General features: G+C 43.2%; 1 protein-coding gene across 3 annotated transcripts in view; it reads right to left on the reverse strand.

Annotated features, from left to right (window-relative positions):
• SHC3 (SHC adaptor protein 3) overlaps positions 1-20553 on the reverse strand; it is a 178502-nt gene that overhangs the window by 31070 nt on the left and 126879 nt on the right. For all 3 annotated transcript variants that reach the window (XM_070065791.1, XM_070065785.1, XM_070065801.1), the window contains 4 exons: positions 11871-12021; positions 10506-10593; positions 7930-8088; positions 2904-3199 (listed from right to left, as the gene is read on the reverse strand). In XM_070065791.1, the coding sequence (XP_069921892.1) occupies positions 2904-3199; positions 7930-8088; positions 10506-10593; positions 11871-12021 (694 nt within the window). The remainder of the gene's footprint in view (positions 1-2903; positions 3200-7929; positions 8089-10505; positions 10594-11870; positions 12022-20553) is intronic.

The following is a 20553-nucleotide window of genomic DNA, read 5'->3' on the forward strand; positions in this document are numbered from 1 at the left end:
TCGTGGAGCTCAGTGAAGACACATGGCTTGGTCCACGGAGGCAGAAACACGGGCGCACTACACAGAGAAGTTTGAAATGCTGGGTCCCTTTCTCGTCTCATATGCCAGAGTTCCTTCAGTCGGCGTGAAAACCAGATGTGAGCGACAGGGCTATAAAGCTGATAGGAGACAACATCAAATCCTGGGATATTGTGGTTCGTAAAGCAGGTGTTAAAACGCAAAGCCGCTAAGGGGAAAACTGACAGATTCTGCTACGTTCCCAAGAAAGACTTCTGTTTGGTAAAGAACATCACAAAGTGTCAGGTGGAAAGCACAAGAGAATATATATGGAAATTCCATTGCCGAAAAACTCAATCAGAAAGTCAAAAGAAAAACAGAGGGAAAAGACAAAAACATAAAATTGACAGGAGAAATCTGCTAATCTGCCAAGGTAGCACAACCAAAATTGAAAATAAATAAACAACAGGAGTCACTGTGCACTTACTCCTCATGTAGGATCTCTGTCCTTAGTGTGCTGTACATTGTGATTTAATGCTATAACTAGTACTCAAACAGTATTTTTCACTTTGTGTGTCTATGTGGATGCAAACTATTGAAATCTTTACTTAATGTATGCTAAACTGATCTTCTGTATATAAAGAGAATTGAAAATGAATCTTGATGTGAATGGAAGCGGGGAGGGAGAGGGAAAGGGGAGGGTTGCGGGTGGGAGGGAAGTTATGGGGGGGGGGAAGCCATTGTAATCCATAAGCTGTACTTTGGAAATTTATATTCATTAAATAAAAGTTAAAAAAAAGAAAATAAATAAATAAATAAATAAAACCAACAATGAGATATCCCTTGCCTCTTTACATCCAGTTAATAAAACTAGAGAGCCAATTTCAGGAAATAGCAAGGATGTGGGGCCCCCCAGTCTGCTGGTATGTAGCTCAGAAGCCCAGCCATTCTGGAAGCAAATGCAAATCCTATGAAATTAAATGTACCCATACCCTATGATCTAAAACACCCCAGTACCTGCCCAGAGAGACCATCCCTGGTATAGGGAAAACACGCACGGAGGTTGGCAGCAGCTTGGGTATTTTTCTCAAGAGAGCTCAGTGAGAGACGTGGAGTGTGTGCACGAGGGGACCCTGTGCAGCCCTCCAAAGCTATGACCCAATGCAGAGAGCACCATTGGCAGAAACCCACAGTGTGCTTCAAGGAAAAAGGAAACAATGAAAGGGAACAATATCACATTTGCAGATTTCTAAAAAGCATAGACAAAAAAATATACATTTTTGCACATGACATAGATACTGAAAAAGAAAAACGAGAGCAGGTAGCGTGGGGGAAGTGGTGACTTTACATTTTGTCCTTTCGAGGCAGCTGCCCCACTGGAACTAGGTAGGGCCAGGTGTTCAGAGGGCCAAGAGCTGAGCTGTATGGGCAGTTCAGTCTGGGCGGTAACCCTGCCCCGATGCCCCACCTGCACCCCAGCCCATCCACCATTACCTTGCGTGCCAGTCCCACTGAAGGCTACAGTTCCACCCCTACCTATCAGTCAGGAAAAGCCATGTTCTCAAGTCCTGCTCAGACAACCCTACCCTGCCTTCCTGTTTTCACTGGATGCCAGGTTTTAAGCAGCAGTCCTGGAATTTACTCAGTGCCCAGGTTGATTTCATTCCATTTATTAAACCCAGCAGCACTACTTGGGCTGTGGCCAGGATGAAGCCAAATGTATCTACTGACTGGAAGATGGAAAATTCAGCTGAACTCATGGAATTATTCGGACCCAGTTGTAATGCCAATGATAGCCAAACAGCGTCACAAGGCATTGCTCCTCTGAGTGAGAAGAGACTAATCCTTGGGGGCTTTATCTACTGCTACATCACATTTTGCAGGCTTCACACAAAAAGCTCAGTGATTGCACTTGAGACAAATACCTAAAGCCCAGGGGTCTAAACTTCCTGCCCACTGTGATGTTACTTGGAAGAAAATGTTCTCCCTTTATAGCTTTATAGTTACATCTTTCACACTTAGGTTCTTTTCTTTTTTTTGAGAGGCAGAGAGAGAGAGAGACAAAGTTCCCATCCAGTGTTTCATTCCCCAAATGCCCACAGTGGCAGAATAAGCTGGGGGCTGAAGCCCAGAGCCAGGAACTCAATCCATGTCTCCCATGTGGGTGGCAGGAATCCAATTACTTGAGCCATCACCACTACCTTCAGGAGCGCAACCAAAGCATGAAACAGGAACTGGGAGACTTAGCCAGGCATTGAACCCAGCTACTCTCATTTGGAATGGACACATTTTAACCAGCGTCCCATTCACTAAGCCAAACACCTGCCCTCATAATTAGGTTTTAATCCCAGCTGAAGGTACTTTTGAATATGACATGAACTAGGGACACAACATTTTTTTTTTTTTTACATCACATAGTGATCCAGTGTTTCAGTACTTGTTCATTTTAAAGGACGTGAAATGGACTAGCGGTTAAACCGCCAGGTGGTATGGTCACTGCCCATATCAGAGTGCCGGGGTTCAATTCTTGGCTCTGGTCCCTGATTCTAGCTTCTGTTCAGTGTGCATCCTGGGAGGCTGCCGATGATGGCTCAGATAGTCGGGTCCCATCTGCCTGAGAGATGGGACTGAGTTCCCAGGTCCCAGCTTCGGTCTGACCCAGCCTCAACTGCCGTGGGCACTTGGGGAGTGGATCAGCGTGTCATCTGTCTAACTCTGCCTCTCAAATAAAATAGATTTAAAAAAAAAAAAGAAGGGTGTCAAGGCTTTCAGACTGGACCATGACGATTTTGCAAGTTTTGTAACTAGCACAGGGCCCTGACCAGGCCTAAGTCCCCTGTCCCTGGGCTCTACTGAAGGAGTGACCAGGACGTGGCAGGCCCTGACCTGCACGGCTGTGCACTCACCGTGCCTTCAGGGTCCACAAGCAGCAGGTGCTTGGCCTGGCCGTTGTGCATGCCTGTGAGGACGAAGGAGCCGGAGTTGGTGGTGCTCTTCCTGACGAGGAAGTCTCCATCTTTCTCCAGCAGCCCTTCCGCCTCCTTCCTGCTCATCTCTCCTTGGTACCAAGGCTCGGCCTGCAGTGTCTCCAGCATCTTGGCATCCGGAGCTCGGGGTGAGACAGGACTGATGCACTCCACGGAGGCTGCCTTGTTCAACACAGGCCCTAAGGACTGATTCTTGAGAGCATCTTCAAAAGGTTCTGTCAACAACATTTGCCAGCAAAGTCAGTCCCGAGCAGGCCGAGTGATAAAAACACAATGTGAGAGACAGAAATGCAAAGGCAATTCTTCCATTAAACACTACAGGGGTGGGCATTGTGGTGCAGTGGGTTAGGCCATTGCTTGGGACATCTGCACCCCATTAGAATACTGGTTTGCGTCCTGGCTACTTTGCTTCCTATCCAGTTCCCTGTCAATGTGCCTGGGACACAGAAAATGATGGCTCAAGTACTTGAGTTCCTGCCATCCACGGGGGAGATTAGCATGGCGTTCCTGGCTCCTGGCTTCAGTCTGGCCCAGATCCAACTGCTGCCATTTGGGGAGTGAACAAGTGGATAGGTTTCTGTATCTCTCTCTCTCTCTCTCTCTCTCTCTCTCTCTGCTACTCTGTCTTTCAAATGGATAAATAAACCTTTAAAGAAAAAAAGTAAGGAAAATAAACGGCTGGTAACATGATAAGACTTGGCGTAACATGTATTTAGAAGCACAGCCCAAATTTTGTCGTGACTCTCTCTGATGAGTCTGCTTTTTTTCCCCAGACAGCCAGGAGGCGTGCATGGTGCCGAGGACTCAGGTTCCTTCTTGTCTAGCTTTGTAGAAAGACTTCGTTTTTGCGCACTGTAAGAGGCCATGTACACTGTGTCCCATCTACTCTCTCTGGAACATCAGCCAACCTCTCTAACAATTTCTGTATAAAAACCTGTCACTGCTACAGGACACAGTAAGCCACAAAGCTTTGATTCCATGCAAAACATAAACCAAACTCACCAAAGTTTCATTTCAAAATCTCTGCACCAAACATTCTGTAGTCACATGTATTGAGTGCCTCTTACGTGACTTGCTCTAGGCTAGAGCTCTGCCTCCCTTTGACCTTCACTCGCTCCCCTGTGGAAAAGTCTCTTGCATGAGTGCCTGAGACCAAGGTTGGCTTCATCCCCTTGGGAACACACTTCTCAGTGCAGAGCATCAGAAGGGTGAGACTGCTGCTCTACCAGTGGCAAAAGAAGCAGCTAGGCGTGTCTGATTAAATCCCTATGTTTGATATTCAAATAAGGATATGCTAAAAGCACCCTGGAAAATGTACAGTGCTTTGCAAGTGCCAGGGATTCTGAGGATTGCTTTGGACCACACTGCCTACCCTGGACAGCGTAAGCACCAGGAACGGTCTTCCCCTGGGCAGGACAGTTCCCGGGACGCAGTTCACATTCTGAATATCCAACACATGCTGTAGACTAAGCTCAGTCTGCTAAATGTCAGTAGACAATGGATGGAGATGAGGTGAATAAATGAAACCAAAATTAGGTCTTCTTGACACTTGCTATAGCTCGTGCAGATTTAGCTGGGCAGTGGGGGTGGGGAAAGAGGTTAAAACTAATGGCTAAAATTAAGTCTGCAGGCTTTCCTTTTTTATCTTAGTTTTCTGATTACTTGGATTGGTAGAAAATTTATATTACACTGTTTCTGTACTATCAACACTTTGCTATTATCACCAGCTTAGTCCTCATCCCCGTTATCCCCACATTCACTTTAATCGCCAGTACTATCATCACTGCCAACACCATGGTGATCACCAACACCAGCACCATCATTTTCACCATCACCATCTACATCATCCCCATTATCATCAGCATCATCATTGTCATCATCACCTGAACCAATAATCAACATCTACATCATCATCATCTTCACTATAACCATCACCATCATCATCATCACCATCATCATCATCATCATGATCACCAAAACCAGAACCATCACCATCTACATCATCATCACCGTGACCGTCATCACCATCCACACTGTCATCACCATCATCATCACCATCATTATCATCATCATCACCAGAACCATAACCATCACCATCTACATCATCACCATGACCATCATCACCATCCACAGTCATCATTACCATCTACACTGTCATCACCATCATCATCACCAGAACCATAACCATCACCATCTACATCATCACCATGACCATCATCACCATCCACAGTCATCATAACCATCTACATTGTCATCACCATCACCATCATCATCACCTGAATTATAACCATCACCATCTACATCATCATCACCATGACCATCATCACCATCCACAGTCATCAGAACCATCTACACTGTCATCACCATCACCGTCACCATCACCATCATCATGATCACCAGAACCATAACCATCACCATCTACATCATCATCACCATGACCATCATCACCACCCACAGTTGTCATCACTATCTACACTGTCATCACCATCATCATTGTCATCACCGCCATAACCAACATGATCACAAACTACATCAGCATCAGCATCACCAAATGCACCATCCAAATTATCATCATAACTATTACCAACACCATTATCTCACTCTAGTGGTTTAAGATAACAACACAAATGCTGGCTCTTTTCATCTCCAGACTTTTCAGCACGCACTGGCCTCTCCAACATCTTATCTGTGTTCTTCTCTTCTCTGGTTTTGGGAGCAAGTGTAGAAACTAATTGATGGGAAATGGGTTCTTGTTTTCATCTTTCTCATCTCAAAAATCAGCACAATCTAACTCTCCTTGGGTTCTAGAGCCAAGAGTCATTGGTAAAATGACCACATTAACTAGTGAAAATGGTCTAACCATGAACACAATGACTGAACTGCAGTGGGGAGATACTGTAATGCCTGGGGCAGAGGTTCAGAGAGCCAGAACTTTGCTCTGCATCCTGGAAAAGTGACTTCACCTTTTTGGACTGTTTCCACATTTTTAAAATAAAGTAATTGGATTAGGTTATCTGTACAGTGGCTCTAAATATTGAGATTCTGCAGCTCTTCTCACTCGGGTGATTTCTGTGAGTCGAATCAGGAGTCCAGTGTCTGGGAAGCCACACTGGCTGAGGACAAACAGAGGGTTGGTGTCACAATGCAGCCTCAGCAGAAAAGCTCTGATCCCTGTTGTGACTTACAATACCACGACAGCAAGTGTTTGACCAGTGAGGCTGTCCTTTAAGGTTACTGGACTGGTGTTGTGGCGCAGCAATTTAAACTGTTACCTGTGCCGCTGGCATCCCTTATGAGCCCTGATTCATGTCTTGGCTGCTCAATTTCTGATCCAGCTCCCTGCTAATGCACCTGGGAAAGCAGCAAAAGATGGGTGGAGTACTTGGGCCCCTGCACCCATGTGAGAGATCTGAATGGAATTTCTGGATCCTGCTTCAGCCTGTCCCAGTCCTGGCTGTTGCAGTCATATGGGGAGTGAACCAGTGGACAGAAGGGGTGTGTGTGTGTGTGTGTGTGTGTGTCTTCCTCTCCCTCCATCTCCCTCTCTCTTGCAACTCTGTCTTTCAAATAAAATAAAGAAATGTTTTTAAATATTTATTTATTTATTTGAAAGAATTACACAGAGAGAGAAAGAAAGGCAGAGAAAGAAAGAGGTCTTCCATCCATTGGTTCACTCCCCAATTGGCTGCAATGATCGGAACTGCGCCAATCCAAAGCCAGGAGCCAGGAGCCACGAGCTTCTTCCAGGTCTCCCACATGGGTGCAAGGTCCTAAAGACTTTGGCCATCATCTACTGCTTTCCCAGGCCATGGCAGAGAGCTGGATCAGAAGTGCGGCAGCCTGGTCTCAAACCATCGCCCATTTGGTATGCCAGCATTGCAGGCAGTGGCTTTACCCACTACGACACAGTGCCAGCCCCAGAAATATTTTTTTAAAAGGGGGTATAGTTACTTATCCTCTAGCATTCTCCATCTCCTTCTCTGTAAAATAGGGTAGTGATAGACTTAATAATACCTACTGGAAAGTCATTGTGAAAATGAAAAAATATCAGAGATGCCTAATATGTGGTAGAATCTCCTTCAGTGCTGATCTCTTCCCCACCCTCTTAAGCTTGGACAATTCTCAAGGAATTCAGAAAGAAAATGCAAGGATATAAAGCTCTTTGTGATCCCCGCCCCCCCCCCCCCCCCGCTCCGGGAACTCTTCCCAAATTCTTTAACAACAATTTCCATGCTCATGAATCAGTTCATGAATGATTTCATTCTCCTAATCAATGCGACCAGAAAGTGAAGAGAAATATGAACAGAACATCCATGGTGCACATCCCCCAAACTAGCCGTCTACACCACATTCCCCACCTACTGATCCTGCTAGTCTTCCAGGGCCTGGTAAGATGTGGGAGGGGGGGCTCCTTTACATTGCCAGTAAGTAGCCAGACTTCTGATACATGGCAGGTGTTTAACAAATATTTGGAGAGGGGGCAGAGAGACATAGAAATAAAGAAATAGAGGGCAGGAGGGAGTACCCTCGTGAGAGAGGAGCATATTGCAATTTCTCATTTATAGGTTCGTCTTGTTTCACAGGTCGCGAGAGTTCTGGGAGACAAGGACATGGCAGTTGGCACTTAGTAGCAATTACTATTTAAATGGATAAATAAATGGACCCATTTCCTTATGTATCATGGGTCTCAATACACCTGCCGATCCTCAAGAGGAAAGTCAATTCCCCAAAGCAGGAATCGGGGCGGCTGTGCCTCGCGACTGCAGAGGGCCCTGTAATCTCAAAGCCTTCCCCAGGCCTGGTCCCCCACCCAGCAATGGACAGGTAATCAGCACTACTCATTAGACCCTACTGGCAGAAAATTCAATAACGTCACAGAGCCCTCCTACAAGGCAGGGGACAAAGCAACCTCAGAAGAAAAGACCAGAGACAAAGGGAAACCCACTCATGTCAAAGAGGTCCCTGCGTGGGCTGCTCTCTGCGCTGCTGGTGGCCGCCGGCTGGGCCTGTGGGGGCATGCGCTGGGTGTTGACGTAGGTGGGTGCTTCTCCCGCAGGGGCCATGTGTGGTTTCCCTTCTGGCGTGCTGTAGATGTCCAAGGACCCTGCAACAAGAGAATGAGCCCTCTCCTGTTAGGACGGCGGCACCAGTGGAGACTCTGTAGTCAGCCTGCCACCATCCCCCAGTTAGAAAATCCTCGCTGCAGAGTGCATGTTTGCATAAGTGGACGAAGGCCCCTCTTCTGAGCTTGTCACAGCGCACGGCTGTGTCCTGCCTAGGATGCTCTCCAGTCGCTCACATCCACGTGGGATCTTCCAGCCAATGTCAGGGTGCACATGGATCACGCAGGGACACACCGAGGACTCACAGCCTCGCTGCCCTGGGGTTATGGGAGCTGAGCAGGCAGAAGGTGCCCTATATCCTATCCCTTACAAAATCCTCCCAAATCAAAGAACTGAGCAGAACCACAAGCCTCACGTCAAGTGTCAGCACCACCACGCAGGCTGTGTTTAGAATGAGACGCCTTCCTTACAAAACAGAGCCGGCACTGCTGAGTCTGGGACAGGCGTGTGATCGAGGACATGGCCTTGATGGGACTTCCCCAGTAGGGTGGCTGAGGTTGGTTCCTGGGGATCCTGCCTGTTCTGTCACTCAGAGCTGTTGCCCCGGAACACCTGCTTGGGTCACTTGTTCTGTATGTGCCCTGGCTCCAATCCACTTACAGAAACATTCCCAAGAACATCTGTGGCACACACGTTTCTGGAAGGAGCGTGTCTGTCACAGCCTATGGGCAGTGGTGTGGTGAAGCTGGCCCTACAGAGTTGGCATGCTGTTGGTTCAGGGTTTTTGAAGAGCTTTCCCAAGAGCCCTTTGGCACCCAACCTTTGCTTCCCAAGGGAGAAGGAGGAGCCGTGCAAATATTTCTCTGCTAGGCAACAACACCCACGAAAGCTCAAAGTGTACAAATCCTAAGCTCCTAGTCCCACATGGAATTTCTATGTTAGAGGGGCTGTTCTGGGTTATGTAACCTTGCTTAGGAGCAGCTAGTTACAGCTTAAACATTTGTATACTTTGCAAACAAGTCATTGCTCAGAACAGCATTTCACAAACTAATTGTTAAAAGGGGAGGATCGAACGCCTAGTGAATAAGTTTCGGGCAGAACTTTCCCAACTAAAGACAGAGGCAGCGGGTGCTATGCCAGGGCAGGTGGACACACTCATGTTAAATTCATATGCACAGACACACCAGGGGGCTCCATCGCCTGAGAACCTACACATCTAGAAGTCAGGATTGGGAGCTACTGAAAAATGTATAAAAATGTTTGGGAGGGCAAAAAAGTTTGAAATCAAAACACATCTTTAAAGTAGAGATAGATAGATAGATAGATAGATAGATAGATAGATAGATAGATGCTAGATAAATAGGTGATAACTAGATAGATAAATGATAGATGAATGGTTAGCTAGATAATAGGTATAAATAGTAGATAATTTATTAATAGTGGATAGATGAGTAATTGAGAGGTGATAGATACTTGATAGATGTTTATAGATAGATGATAGATACACATATATGAATGGATACAAATAACTGCCTAGCGAATAAACACTTATGTGAGAAGTTAGCAGTTAGTTCTTCCTTCTGTCTAAATTGTTACTGTGATAGCTTGATGTATCTAAGTTGTTTTTAGGCATCTAGATTACAGATAGTTAGACACAGTTCCAGGTAGATTATTCTCAGGGTGTGCTGCAGGTGTCTGTTGTCGTGGGTGCTAAGACATGGAAGCATCCTCTAAAAGCACCCAGGAGACCAATAGCCCTGGCACTACTTCTGTCATCAATGCCCACCCAAGGGCAAGTGTCGTTATGTTCTTCCCGAAGCTGACTCTGGGTGGAGGGCAGGTGAGAAGGGGATGAGACAAGGAGGAGAGGCAGCAGGAACTTGGAAATGGAAGAAAACACACAATGGAGTCACTTCCCCAATTCAAACGTGAAGCATCAACGGGTGCTTCTGGGATGTCCATTGCTCAGCAGCCTTGGGCAAGGAAATTGTCCTCCACCAGAGGACGCCTTCCAGTGACAGTCACAGGTGCACAGGGGAAGTAAGTGCTGACGGAATGTGAACCAGACCTGGTGCTGCAGGAGGCACCACTGGATCTGTGACAGTCATTGTTTCCAGTTCTATGCTCTCGTCAGGAATCTACTGCATTCCTGCCATGGTTTGGATGTGGCTTGTCCCCCAGAGCTTCTATGCTGGAAGCTTGACCACTACTGTAGTGGGGAGGAGGTGGGACCTTGAAGAGGCAGAGCCCAAGGAAAGCTAATTAGGTCAGCGAGGGGCCCTGCCTTCACAAGAAATTAATACCCATTAATTAACTTTACTTAATAGTAATATCACTACAGCAACACAATGCAGACAGATACACTACCCACAGCAAACGCTTCCAGGGAATCACCTTGCCACTCCACAGGAAGTGGGTGCCCCACTAGGTGGAGGGATTTTTCATAAACGTTCCTCACCTTGCCTGACAGGTGCCTGCTGCCAGTCTTCGCCAAATGTGTCTCCCAAGTGTCTTCCCTGGTAGTAAGTTTGCTCTTTCCCTGCAAACTGCAGACACATGTGAATAAACAGAAGAATCACTTTTTCCCATGTCCCCGTCTTGGAATGCCACAGGACGGAGGCAGGACCACAGAGATGGGACATGCCTGCATTCTCTGCTGCCTTCACGTCTCAGGGTTGGCATTAATATGTGTGCACGTGAGGAAAAGGCTGCATCTCCACCAAAACAACACATGCACCCCTCCTTGTTTTTATAACCCCCAAAACTCCTCCCTATGTGGAACTGTAAAATTGAATTCTCCATAGACGGTCATAGCATTCAACATGTCTCAGAAAAACTTCAGCAAGAGGGCACTTGTATGTCAGGACATACGGTCGCTCCTCCACTGATGATAGGGTTATTGTAAATCCAACAAACCCACTCTGCAGTTGAAAAGAGTATTTGTCCACAATGCACTGCTTCCCCTAGACACCCCCTGTACATCCCAGCTCAACAGCACAGCACCCTGTAAACCCTCAGGCAACTCCCCTGGTGACCACGGGACTGACCCCAAACTAGGCTCACTGCTGCCACCCAGTGTCACCAGCGAGGATGGGACCACATAGCACTGTCGGGGAAAAATTCAAACTCAATTCTTACTCTACTAAATGCATCATTCTTTAAAACCATCATAAAGTAAAAAAAAAAAAAAATTGTAAGTTCAATCATCATAAGACAAGGACCATCGGCACCTCTCACCCAATACACATAACCATAATGGTTCACACTTGGGCAAGTCTACTCCGTGAAGACCAAGAAATTCCTCTTCCTGTCAGATCTTTGATTTCATTGTTATGTTGCCATTTTTATTGACCCTATTATTACTGACATAAGGTAGAGTAAACTGAAATTTTTCTATAATGAAACATGACTCTAGAAAGCAGTCACCCTACTAGAATTTTAGAGAGAAATGAGGAGAATGAATAAAACAGAAGAACGTAATTCCCATCAGTTTAAGAACCCATAACCACTCTTCACTCCAGGCCTCTTAAAAGCGTTAAGTCTGTCTTCCCCTCACTAGGATCACATCATGATAGGATTGGTCCTGGGAGGGAGAAGACCCCAGATCCATACATCAGAGACACAATGTACTTCCAGAGCATTGGGCCAATGCCTTGTAATGTTAAAAAAGTAGCATTTACTCTTTGTATGCTTGTGAAAGCCAATGAAGGAAAGCTGGTGTGTTATTGTGTCAAACACTGAACAGAATGTCAGTCTGAACCAAAATGGAAGAAAATACAAAATTTCAGCTAGTCTCCATCAAACGGAAAAGTCCGAGACTCACCTGAGCTGTGTCAGGAGCATGGGGTCTGTTTTTCAGTCGAGCATCAAGAAAGCCCCCTGGTGGAGGCATCTTGCTGGGAACACTGTTGTAGTATGGGTGGTCTGAGCCCTCCCCCTCTTCCTCTGTCCAGGGCTCATCCAGACTCTGCATTCTGTTAAAAGAGCATTTTCAAAGGCTTTAGCCAAAAAGTGAGCTTGCAGTCAAAACTAAAGTCTAGTGTTGGTACCTGTTCCAAGGAGAGAGAGTTTAGTCCCTGCTCCCTCAGCCACCTGGTTCTCGGGTGTATTTGAGAAGTAGGTGTGTGGTTTGGTCAAGTAGCCCTGCCTCACTCAGAGTTCTATCTACTGGAAAATTCCTACCATATTTGAAAGAGGTTGTTTTGTTAAAGTACACTTTAACTAAGGAAGAAATAAGGAAGAAATATCTTTATGCCTAAAGATAACCAGATTCCTACAGCCCTGGTACTCATTTCAATAAGTCATGAAATTTACTGGAAACAAAATCAACTAAAAAAAAATAGAGAGATTTAGTGGCAGCAGAGAAGATGGTAGAGTAAGGAACTCTGAAAATTCTCTCTTCAATAAAAACAACAAGAAGATTGACACAAAAATATTCTTTTTAAAAACCAACTTTTTCAGTACTCTGGAAATGAACCAGAAGCTTGAAATGACCCGGGGAATGTTTGTTTAAGGAAAAACATGAACAAACAAACAGCTATAAGAACAGTATCGCTGTGGCATTTAAATCACCCTATTTCCATGTCTCTGGTAGCCTTGAAAACCAACAGCCCACAATGCCAGCGAAGACCTATTCCCAGTGGATGATCGTGACTCGAACCGTCTGATCCTTCCTTGAAGACCCAGCTGCCAAGGCTGTCTTTATTTGACCTGATTTGGAGCTTGCTCAGGGCAAAAATTCTCTTCCCCAGGGACATCTGTCAAAAACAATTAGAGGCAGCTGTATAACATTTAGGTCGAATGGTAGGCTAATCAAAAAGCTTAGGAGGAAAGCTGGACGATGAAATGATTCCTAAAGACTCGCATGAGCTCTGAAGAGTTTCTGGAATCTAGAAGACCACATGCATGTGCAGAGCTGTGTGCATGCCTGGGGCCTGGTGTCTGCTCAGGACACATGTGACGATTCCTTACACTCTTGACTCTAGCTGACCTTGAGGCTTGGCACAGGAGAAAATGAAGGCCAAGGTCGAGTTGTCAACTACCTTGATTGAAGGAGTACCCCAACACACACACACAGACTTTGTGGTTCCAGGAATTTAGGAACTCTCTCTCCAATAGTAATCAAGCCAAATAGAGCCATGACTGACATAGGAGGAGTCTTACAAAAAGGCTTATGGAAAATGAACTAACAGCTGAATAATAAGCAAACCAAGCAGAGTAATCAGTGGACATACAAGGAATTTTATAAAAGTTCATGGACAAAGAGTATTATGAAAAAAATATGCATGGACTACATTAATCCTTTGCACTAATATAAACTTTTAATTCCAATCTTCCACAAACATTTTGCAGTCCTTTTACATATTGCAAACAATACAGACATTAGAGAATAATTTCAGAAAAGTCACAAAACAAACACAATAAGCAGCAAGAACAACAAATCCTGGGAAGGGAGAAACTTTATTTTCAGGGTAGCACATTATATTATTTAAATTTCCAGTTTTAACAAAATCTTATGAGTCATGCAAAGAAACAAGGAAGTATGACTCATGCACAGGAAAAAAAAAAAAAACAATCAACAGAAATTTTCCCTGAGGAACTCAGACTATGGACTAACTAAACAAAGACTCTCAACTAACTACTTTAAAATTTTTCAAGACTAAAGGAAACAACATAAAAAATAAGCATGAGAAAAATGCCTCATCAAATAGGGAATACAGTATAGATATATAAATAATTTAAAGTTATATAAACTCTAGAGTTGAGAGTTGCTTGACAGGATTAACAGCAGGTTTAATGAGAATGAGAGAACAAAAAGACAGGTCAGTTGAGATTTTCCAGTCTGAGGACCATGAAGAGAAGAGAATTAAGAAAAATAAACAGAACTTCAGAAACTTACAGGACACCATTGAGCCTATTAATTTATACTTTAGAGTCCCTAGAGGAAAGGAGACACTGAAAAGGCAAAATACATTTGAAGAAATAATAGCCAACAATTCCTAACTGTGTAGAAAAATATTTGTCTATACATACAATAATCTCAAAAAGCCCCTCAAAATTAAGATGAACTTAAAGAGATGCACACATTGTACTCACTCTGTTTGAAGCCAAACAGAAAGAGAGGATCTTGAAAGCAGCAAGAGAGAAGCTTTTCACCATGCATAAATGATCTTCAATAACACTAACAGCTGACTTCTTGCCAGAAATGATGGAGACCAGAAGACAGTGGAAGGACATATTCCAAGTGCTCAAAGACTATCTATCAAGAACTCTATCCAACAAACCTGTCCTTCAAAAACAAAGCTTAAATTAAGATATTCTCAGATAAAACTTATTCTGAACAAATTTGTGTAAGAAACACTAAAAGTACTTTAGACTGAAATGAAGACATTCCATATGAAAAATAGAGAATAATAGTAAAGTTAATTGAAAAATATAAATGCAATTTTTGCTGATAACTTTTTTGTTCATCCTCTCTAATTCAAATGGCAGCCAAATAAAGCAGTAACTAGAAATCTGTGTTGATGGGCACACAATGTATAAAGATGTGATTTTTCATAACAGCATCACAGTGGAGGGGAAGGAATGGAGTCACATAGGAGCAAATCTTTCATGTATTACTGAGACCCAAACAGAATTGTTATATATTAAGATACTGATTTAAATCCCCACAATGATAGTCACTTTAAAAGTAGTAATAGGAGGGGCCCGTGCTATGGTGTAGTGGGTTAACACCCTGGCCTGAAGCGCTGGCATCCCATATCGGCACCAGTTCTAGTCCTGGCTGCTCCTCTTCCAATCCAGCTCTCTGCTATGGCCTGGGAAAGCAGTACAAGATGGCCCAAGTCCTTGGGCCCCTGCACCCATGTGGGAGACCTGGAAGAAGCTCCTGGCTTCGGATCGGTACAGCTCCGGCCGTTGTGGCCATCTGGAGAGTGAATCAGCAGATGGAAGACCTCTCTATCTGTCTCGACCTCTCTCTGTAACTCTGTCTTTCAAATAAATAAAAATAAATTTAAAAAAAAAGTAGTGACAGGAACAAGGGAATTAAAACGGTACACATTTACTTAACAAAGAAAAGACAGTAATGAAGGAATAAGCGTAAAAAATGACAAAATATGCAGGAAAATCTTTAAGTGGCAGAGAAAAATTCCCAACTTATTAGCATTTGTATTTGATGTAAATATACTGAATGCTCCAATTAAAAGGTAGAGACTGAGACTGGACCAAAAAAGTGATCTGACTATAGGCTTTCTATGTGCAACACAATTTGGATTGAGAGACTTAAGTAGACTGGTGATCCCAGTTAAAGACAATGTATTGTATAGTTGAAAATTACTATAGATTTTTAATATTATTATCCCCAAAAAGTGGTTAATTGGTGAGATGATCAATATTTTAATGAACTTGATTGAATCTTTCTGAAATGTGTACATTGATAAAAGGTCACATTGTAGCCCATAAGTGCACACAATTGTTTTTTGTCAACTAAAAAGAAACAAGAAAATAAATACTAGGTTGAAAGTCATATGATATAAAAAGACATTTCATGCAAACGGTAACCAAAAGAGAGATGGAATGGCTGTGTGTGCTACACAAAATAGATTTTCATAGAGAATTCGTTTCTAGAGATGAAAAAAGACAGTTTTTAATCATTAAAGGGCAACTCGTCAAGATGACATAACAATTGTAAATATATATGTACCTCACAACAGAGCCCAAAATACATGAAGCAAAATCTGATGAAACCAAAGGGAGAAATAGACAATTCAACAATCATAGTGAGAGACATTAATATGCCACTTTCAATAAGAGAACAACTGTGGAAAACTGGTAAGTTCAACACAATAATCCAACTAGACCTAAAAGACATCAATGGAACACTCTATCCAACAGAAGCAGAATAAATTCTTCTTAAGTGCCTATGGAACACTCTCTAGGATAGACCATATGTTATATCCATAAACACACAAAGTATGTTTTAGACCATAATTGAATCAAACTAGGAATCAGTAACAGAGGGAAATTTAGAGAATTCACAAATATTAGTAATTAAATAACATCTTTACATAAATAATGAGTCAAAAAAGGAAATTAGAAACTGGTTTGAAAGGAGTGAAAACAAAAACATCCTATTAAAACTGATGGAATAAAGCAACAGTGCTTACAGGGAAATTCATAGCTATAAATAGCTATAGGATAAAGGAATAAAGATCTCAAATCAATAACCTGAACATCTATCTTACTAAACTAGAAAAAAAAGAGAAAACTGAACCCAAACCAAGCAGAAGAAGTAAAATTATATTAAAGTGAAAATAAATAAAGTAGACAATAGGAAAACAACAAAGGAAATTAACAAAAACAATAGTTGGTTCCTGGAAGGATCAACAAAGTTGTCAAATCCATAGCTAGAATGACCAAGAAAAATAAAAGTCTAAATTATAAAAATTAGAAACAAAAGATGGGGTACTATTACCAATCATATAGAAAAAAAGAAAATCTATGAAGGATTGTATGCCAAAATTTAGATAACCTAGATGAAATGGAGAAATTCCTAGAAAAACTCAAACTATCAAAACTGACTCAAGAAGAATCTGAATAGACTTGTAACAAATAAAGAGACTGAATTAATTATAATAATAAATAAAACTTACCTTCCAAGAGAAGACCAGGATCATATGGATTTCTGGTAAATTCTACCAAACATTTAAAGGAGAAGTAACAACCACTCTTCTCAAACTCAATCTATGAGGCCAGAAATACCCTGATACCAAAACCAGACAAAGTCACCAAAAATAAACTGCATATCAGTATCTCTTCTGGGGACCGTCGCTGTGGTGTAGTGGGTGCAACCACTGCCTGTGGTGCCAGCATCCCATATGGATGCTGGTTTGAGTCCCGGCTGCTGCACTTCGGTTCTATCTCCCTGCCAATGCGCCTGAGAAAGCAATGGAAGATGGCCCAAGTACTTGGGTCCCTGCACCCACGTGGGAGACCCAGAAGAAGCTCTTGGCTCTGTCTTTGGATTGGTACAGCTCCAGCTGTTGTGGCCATCTGAGGAGTGAACCAGCAGATGGAAGATCTCTTTCTCTGATTCTCCCTATTTCTCTGTAACTCTGCCTTTCAAATAAATAAATAAATCTTAAGAAATGTATCTCTTATGAATGCAGATGGAAAAATCCACAACAAAATTCTAGCAAACCAAACCCAGCAATGTGTAAAAGAATCATACACCAAGACAAAGTGGTATTTATCCCAGTAATGTAGTAATCCTCAAATCAATTACTGTATCATACCAGCAAAATAAAAACACATAATCCTCTCAACCATTTAATAAGATCCAGCAGTACTGCATGGTAAAACACTCAACAAATTTGGATCAGAGAAGTATTCCTGATAAAGGCAGCTAAGAAAAGCTCACAGGTGACATCACTGTTAGTGGTAACAGACTAGAAGCTGTGCCCCCGAGGGCAGGAGCGTGACGGTGTTGTATACTGGTGGTTCTGCTCAGGATGATTAGATAATGAAAAGAAACAAAAGGGATCCAGGGTAGAATGGAAGAAATCAAACTCCCTCTACTAGCAGATAATAGGGCCTTTTTTTTTTTTTTTTTTTTTTTGACAGGCAGAGTTAGAGAGAGACAGAGAGACAGAGAGAAAGGTCTTCCTTTCCGTTGGTTCACCCCCCCAAAATGGCTGCTAAGGCCGGTGCAGAATGCCGACCCAAAGCCAGGAGCCAGGTGCTTCTCCTGGTCTCCCATGGGGTGCAGGGCCTAAGGACTTGGGCCATCCTCCACTGCACTCCCTGGCCACAGCAGAGAGCTGGCCTGGAAGAGGGGCAACCAGGACAGAACTGGCGCCCCAACCGGGACTAGAGCCCGGGGTGCCGGCGCCGCAGGCGGAGTATCAGCCTAGTGAGCCGCGGCACCAGCCAATAATAGGGCCTTACAAATAAAACATCCTACAGTAGCCACACAAAGCTTTTAGAGTTAATGAATTAGTCAAGCATGACTGATATCTGTAAGATCAGCATACGCCGGCGCCGCGGCTCACTAGGCTAATCCTCTGCCTTGCGGCGCCGGCACACTGGGTTCTAGTCCCGGTCGGGGCGCCGGATTCTGTCCCGCTTGCCCCTCTTCCAGGCCAGCTCTCTGCTGTGGCCCGGGAGTGCAGTGGAGGATGGCCCAAATGCTTGGGCCCTGCACCCTCATGGGAGAGCAGGAGAAGCACCTGGCTCCTGCCTTCGGATCAGCGTGGTGCACCGGCCGCAGCGCGCCAGCCGCGGCGGCCATTGGAGGGTGAACCAATGGTAAAAGGAAGACCTTTCTCTCTGTCTCTCTCTCTCACTGTCCACTCTGCCTGTCAAAAAAAATAAAAATAAATAAATAAATAAAAATTTAAAAAAGATCAGCATACACAATTGATTGCATTTTATACACTAATTAATGAAAAAATAAAACTGACAAACACTTTGATTTATTATTGCATCAAAAATAAAATATTCAGGAGAAAAATTTCCAAAATAGTGCAAGATTTGTATACTGAAAATTTTAAAATTTTATTGAAAAGAATTAAGGGAAATCTAAATAAATGACAGGACATGTTATAATCATGAACTAGAATATTTAAAATAGATAATATAAGAATAATCCTTAAATTGCTCTGCAGATCCAACACAATCCCTGTCAAAATCCAAACTCTTTTTTTTTTGCAAGCTTTCCTAAATTCAGATGGAAGTGTAAGGAGTCTAAAATAGTTAAAACGATCTTGAAAAAGAACAAAAATAGAGGGCTCATGCTTCCAATGTTAAATTTACAAAGAAACAGTATTCAAGACTGTGTTACACAAGTAAAAGTTTAGGCAAACAGCTCAGTGAAACAGAATTGAGACTCCAGAAACAGACCCATACATCTGTGGCCAACTGACATTGAAAAGTGTGTCTAACAAATGGTCCCATGGCAACTGGATATCCATATACGGAAGAATGAAGTGGGATCGCTGTGTCATGTCATACATACAAAATAACTCACAATGGATTAACGACCTGGACGTAAGAGTCAAAACTATTAGAAGAACACAGAGGCATAAATCTTCAGTACCTTGCATTTAGGCAACCTTAGATATGACACCAAAAGTACAAGCAACCAAAGGAAAAAGTAAGTAAACCGGATTTCATCCAAATTGGAAACTGCTATGCTTCAAAGCACTGTGTGAGTAAAGTAAAAATGCCAACTCACAAAATGGGAAAAAGTATTTGCTAATCGTATATCCAAAAGGAGACATCTGTCCAGAATGTTTAAAGAACTCCTACATACCAACAATAAAAACACAGATAACCCAGTCTTTAAAACTGGCCAAGGATCTGAGCAGACCTTCCTCCACAGAGAACACACAATGACCAATAAGCATTCGAAAAGAGCTTTGATAGAATGAAGGTTCAGGAAATGCCAATCAGAGTTGGCAACAACTTTATTCCCTCTAGGGTAGCTATAATCAAAACGATAGCCAATAAGTGTTGGTGAGGATGCTGCATGTATTCTAACCTAAATGGGAATGTAAGATGGTGGAGCCACTTTGCAGAAGAGCTGGGCAATTTTTCATAAAACTTAGCACAGCATACTCACCTGACCCAACAGTTCCACTCTGACGTATACACACAAGAATACAGAAACACGTTTGCACAAAAACTTGCATGTGTGTATCTTCATAGTAACGTTCTTCCTATGAGCTAAAGGTGGTAACAACTGAAATGTCCATGAACTGATGAGACGATGAAGAAAGATGATGTATCCGTGCGAAAGGATATTGCTTGAGCCCTCAAAAGCTGAAATACTGACAGATGCTATAACAAGGGTGAATCCTGAACACATTCTTCAAAGTCAAGAAGTCCAACACATAGTGCAATTATATGAAATGTGTGAAGCCCGCACTGTGGCATAGCAGGTAAGGCTGCTGCCTACAGTGTCGGTATCCCATATGAGCACTGGTTCAAGCCCTGGCTGCTCCACTTCCGATCCACCTCTCTGCTATGCCTGGGAAAGCAGAAGATGGCCCAAGTCCTTGGGCCCCTGCACCCACACGGGAGACCTGGAGGAAACTCCTGGCTCCTGGCTTCGGATCAGCACAGCTCCAGCTGTCGTGGCCAACTGGGGAGTGAACCAGCAGATGGAAGACCTCTCTTTCTTTCTGTCTCTCCTTCTCTCTCTGTGTAACTCTGACTTTCAAGTAAATAAAAAAAATCTTAAAAAAAAAAAAGAAATGTCTGAAATCGGCAAATCCACAAGAGACCAAGATTATTGGTTTCCTGGAAAGAAGAGGGTGGAGAATACGGAGTGACTGCCTAAGGGTACGAGCTTCTTTTTAGGGTTATGAAAATATTCTTGAATTAATGGTGATGATGGTGCAGCCTTTGAAAATGCAAAATCTACTGGACTGTTGACTTGAAAAGGGTGGATTTTATCACCCATGAATTACACATCATCTTTTAAAATAGTAAATGAGCTTTAG

Source organism: Oryctolagus cuniculus, chromosome 1 (assembly GCF_964237555.1).
Source record: "Oryctolagus cuniculus chromosome 1, mOryCun1.1, whole genome shotgun sequence".
Taxonomy (NCBI): domain Eukaryota; kingdom Metazoa; phylum Chordata; class Mammalia; order Lagomorpha; family Leporidae; genus Oryctolagus; species Oryctolagus cuniculus.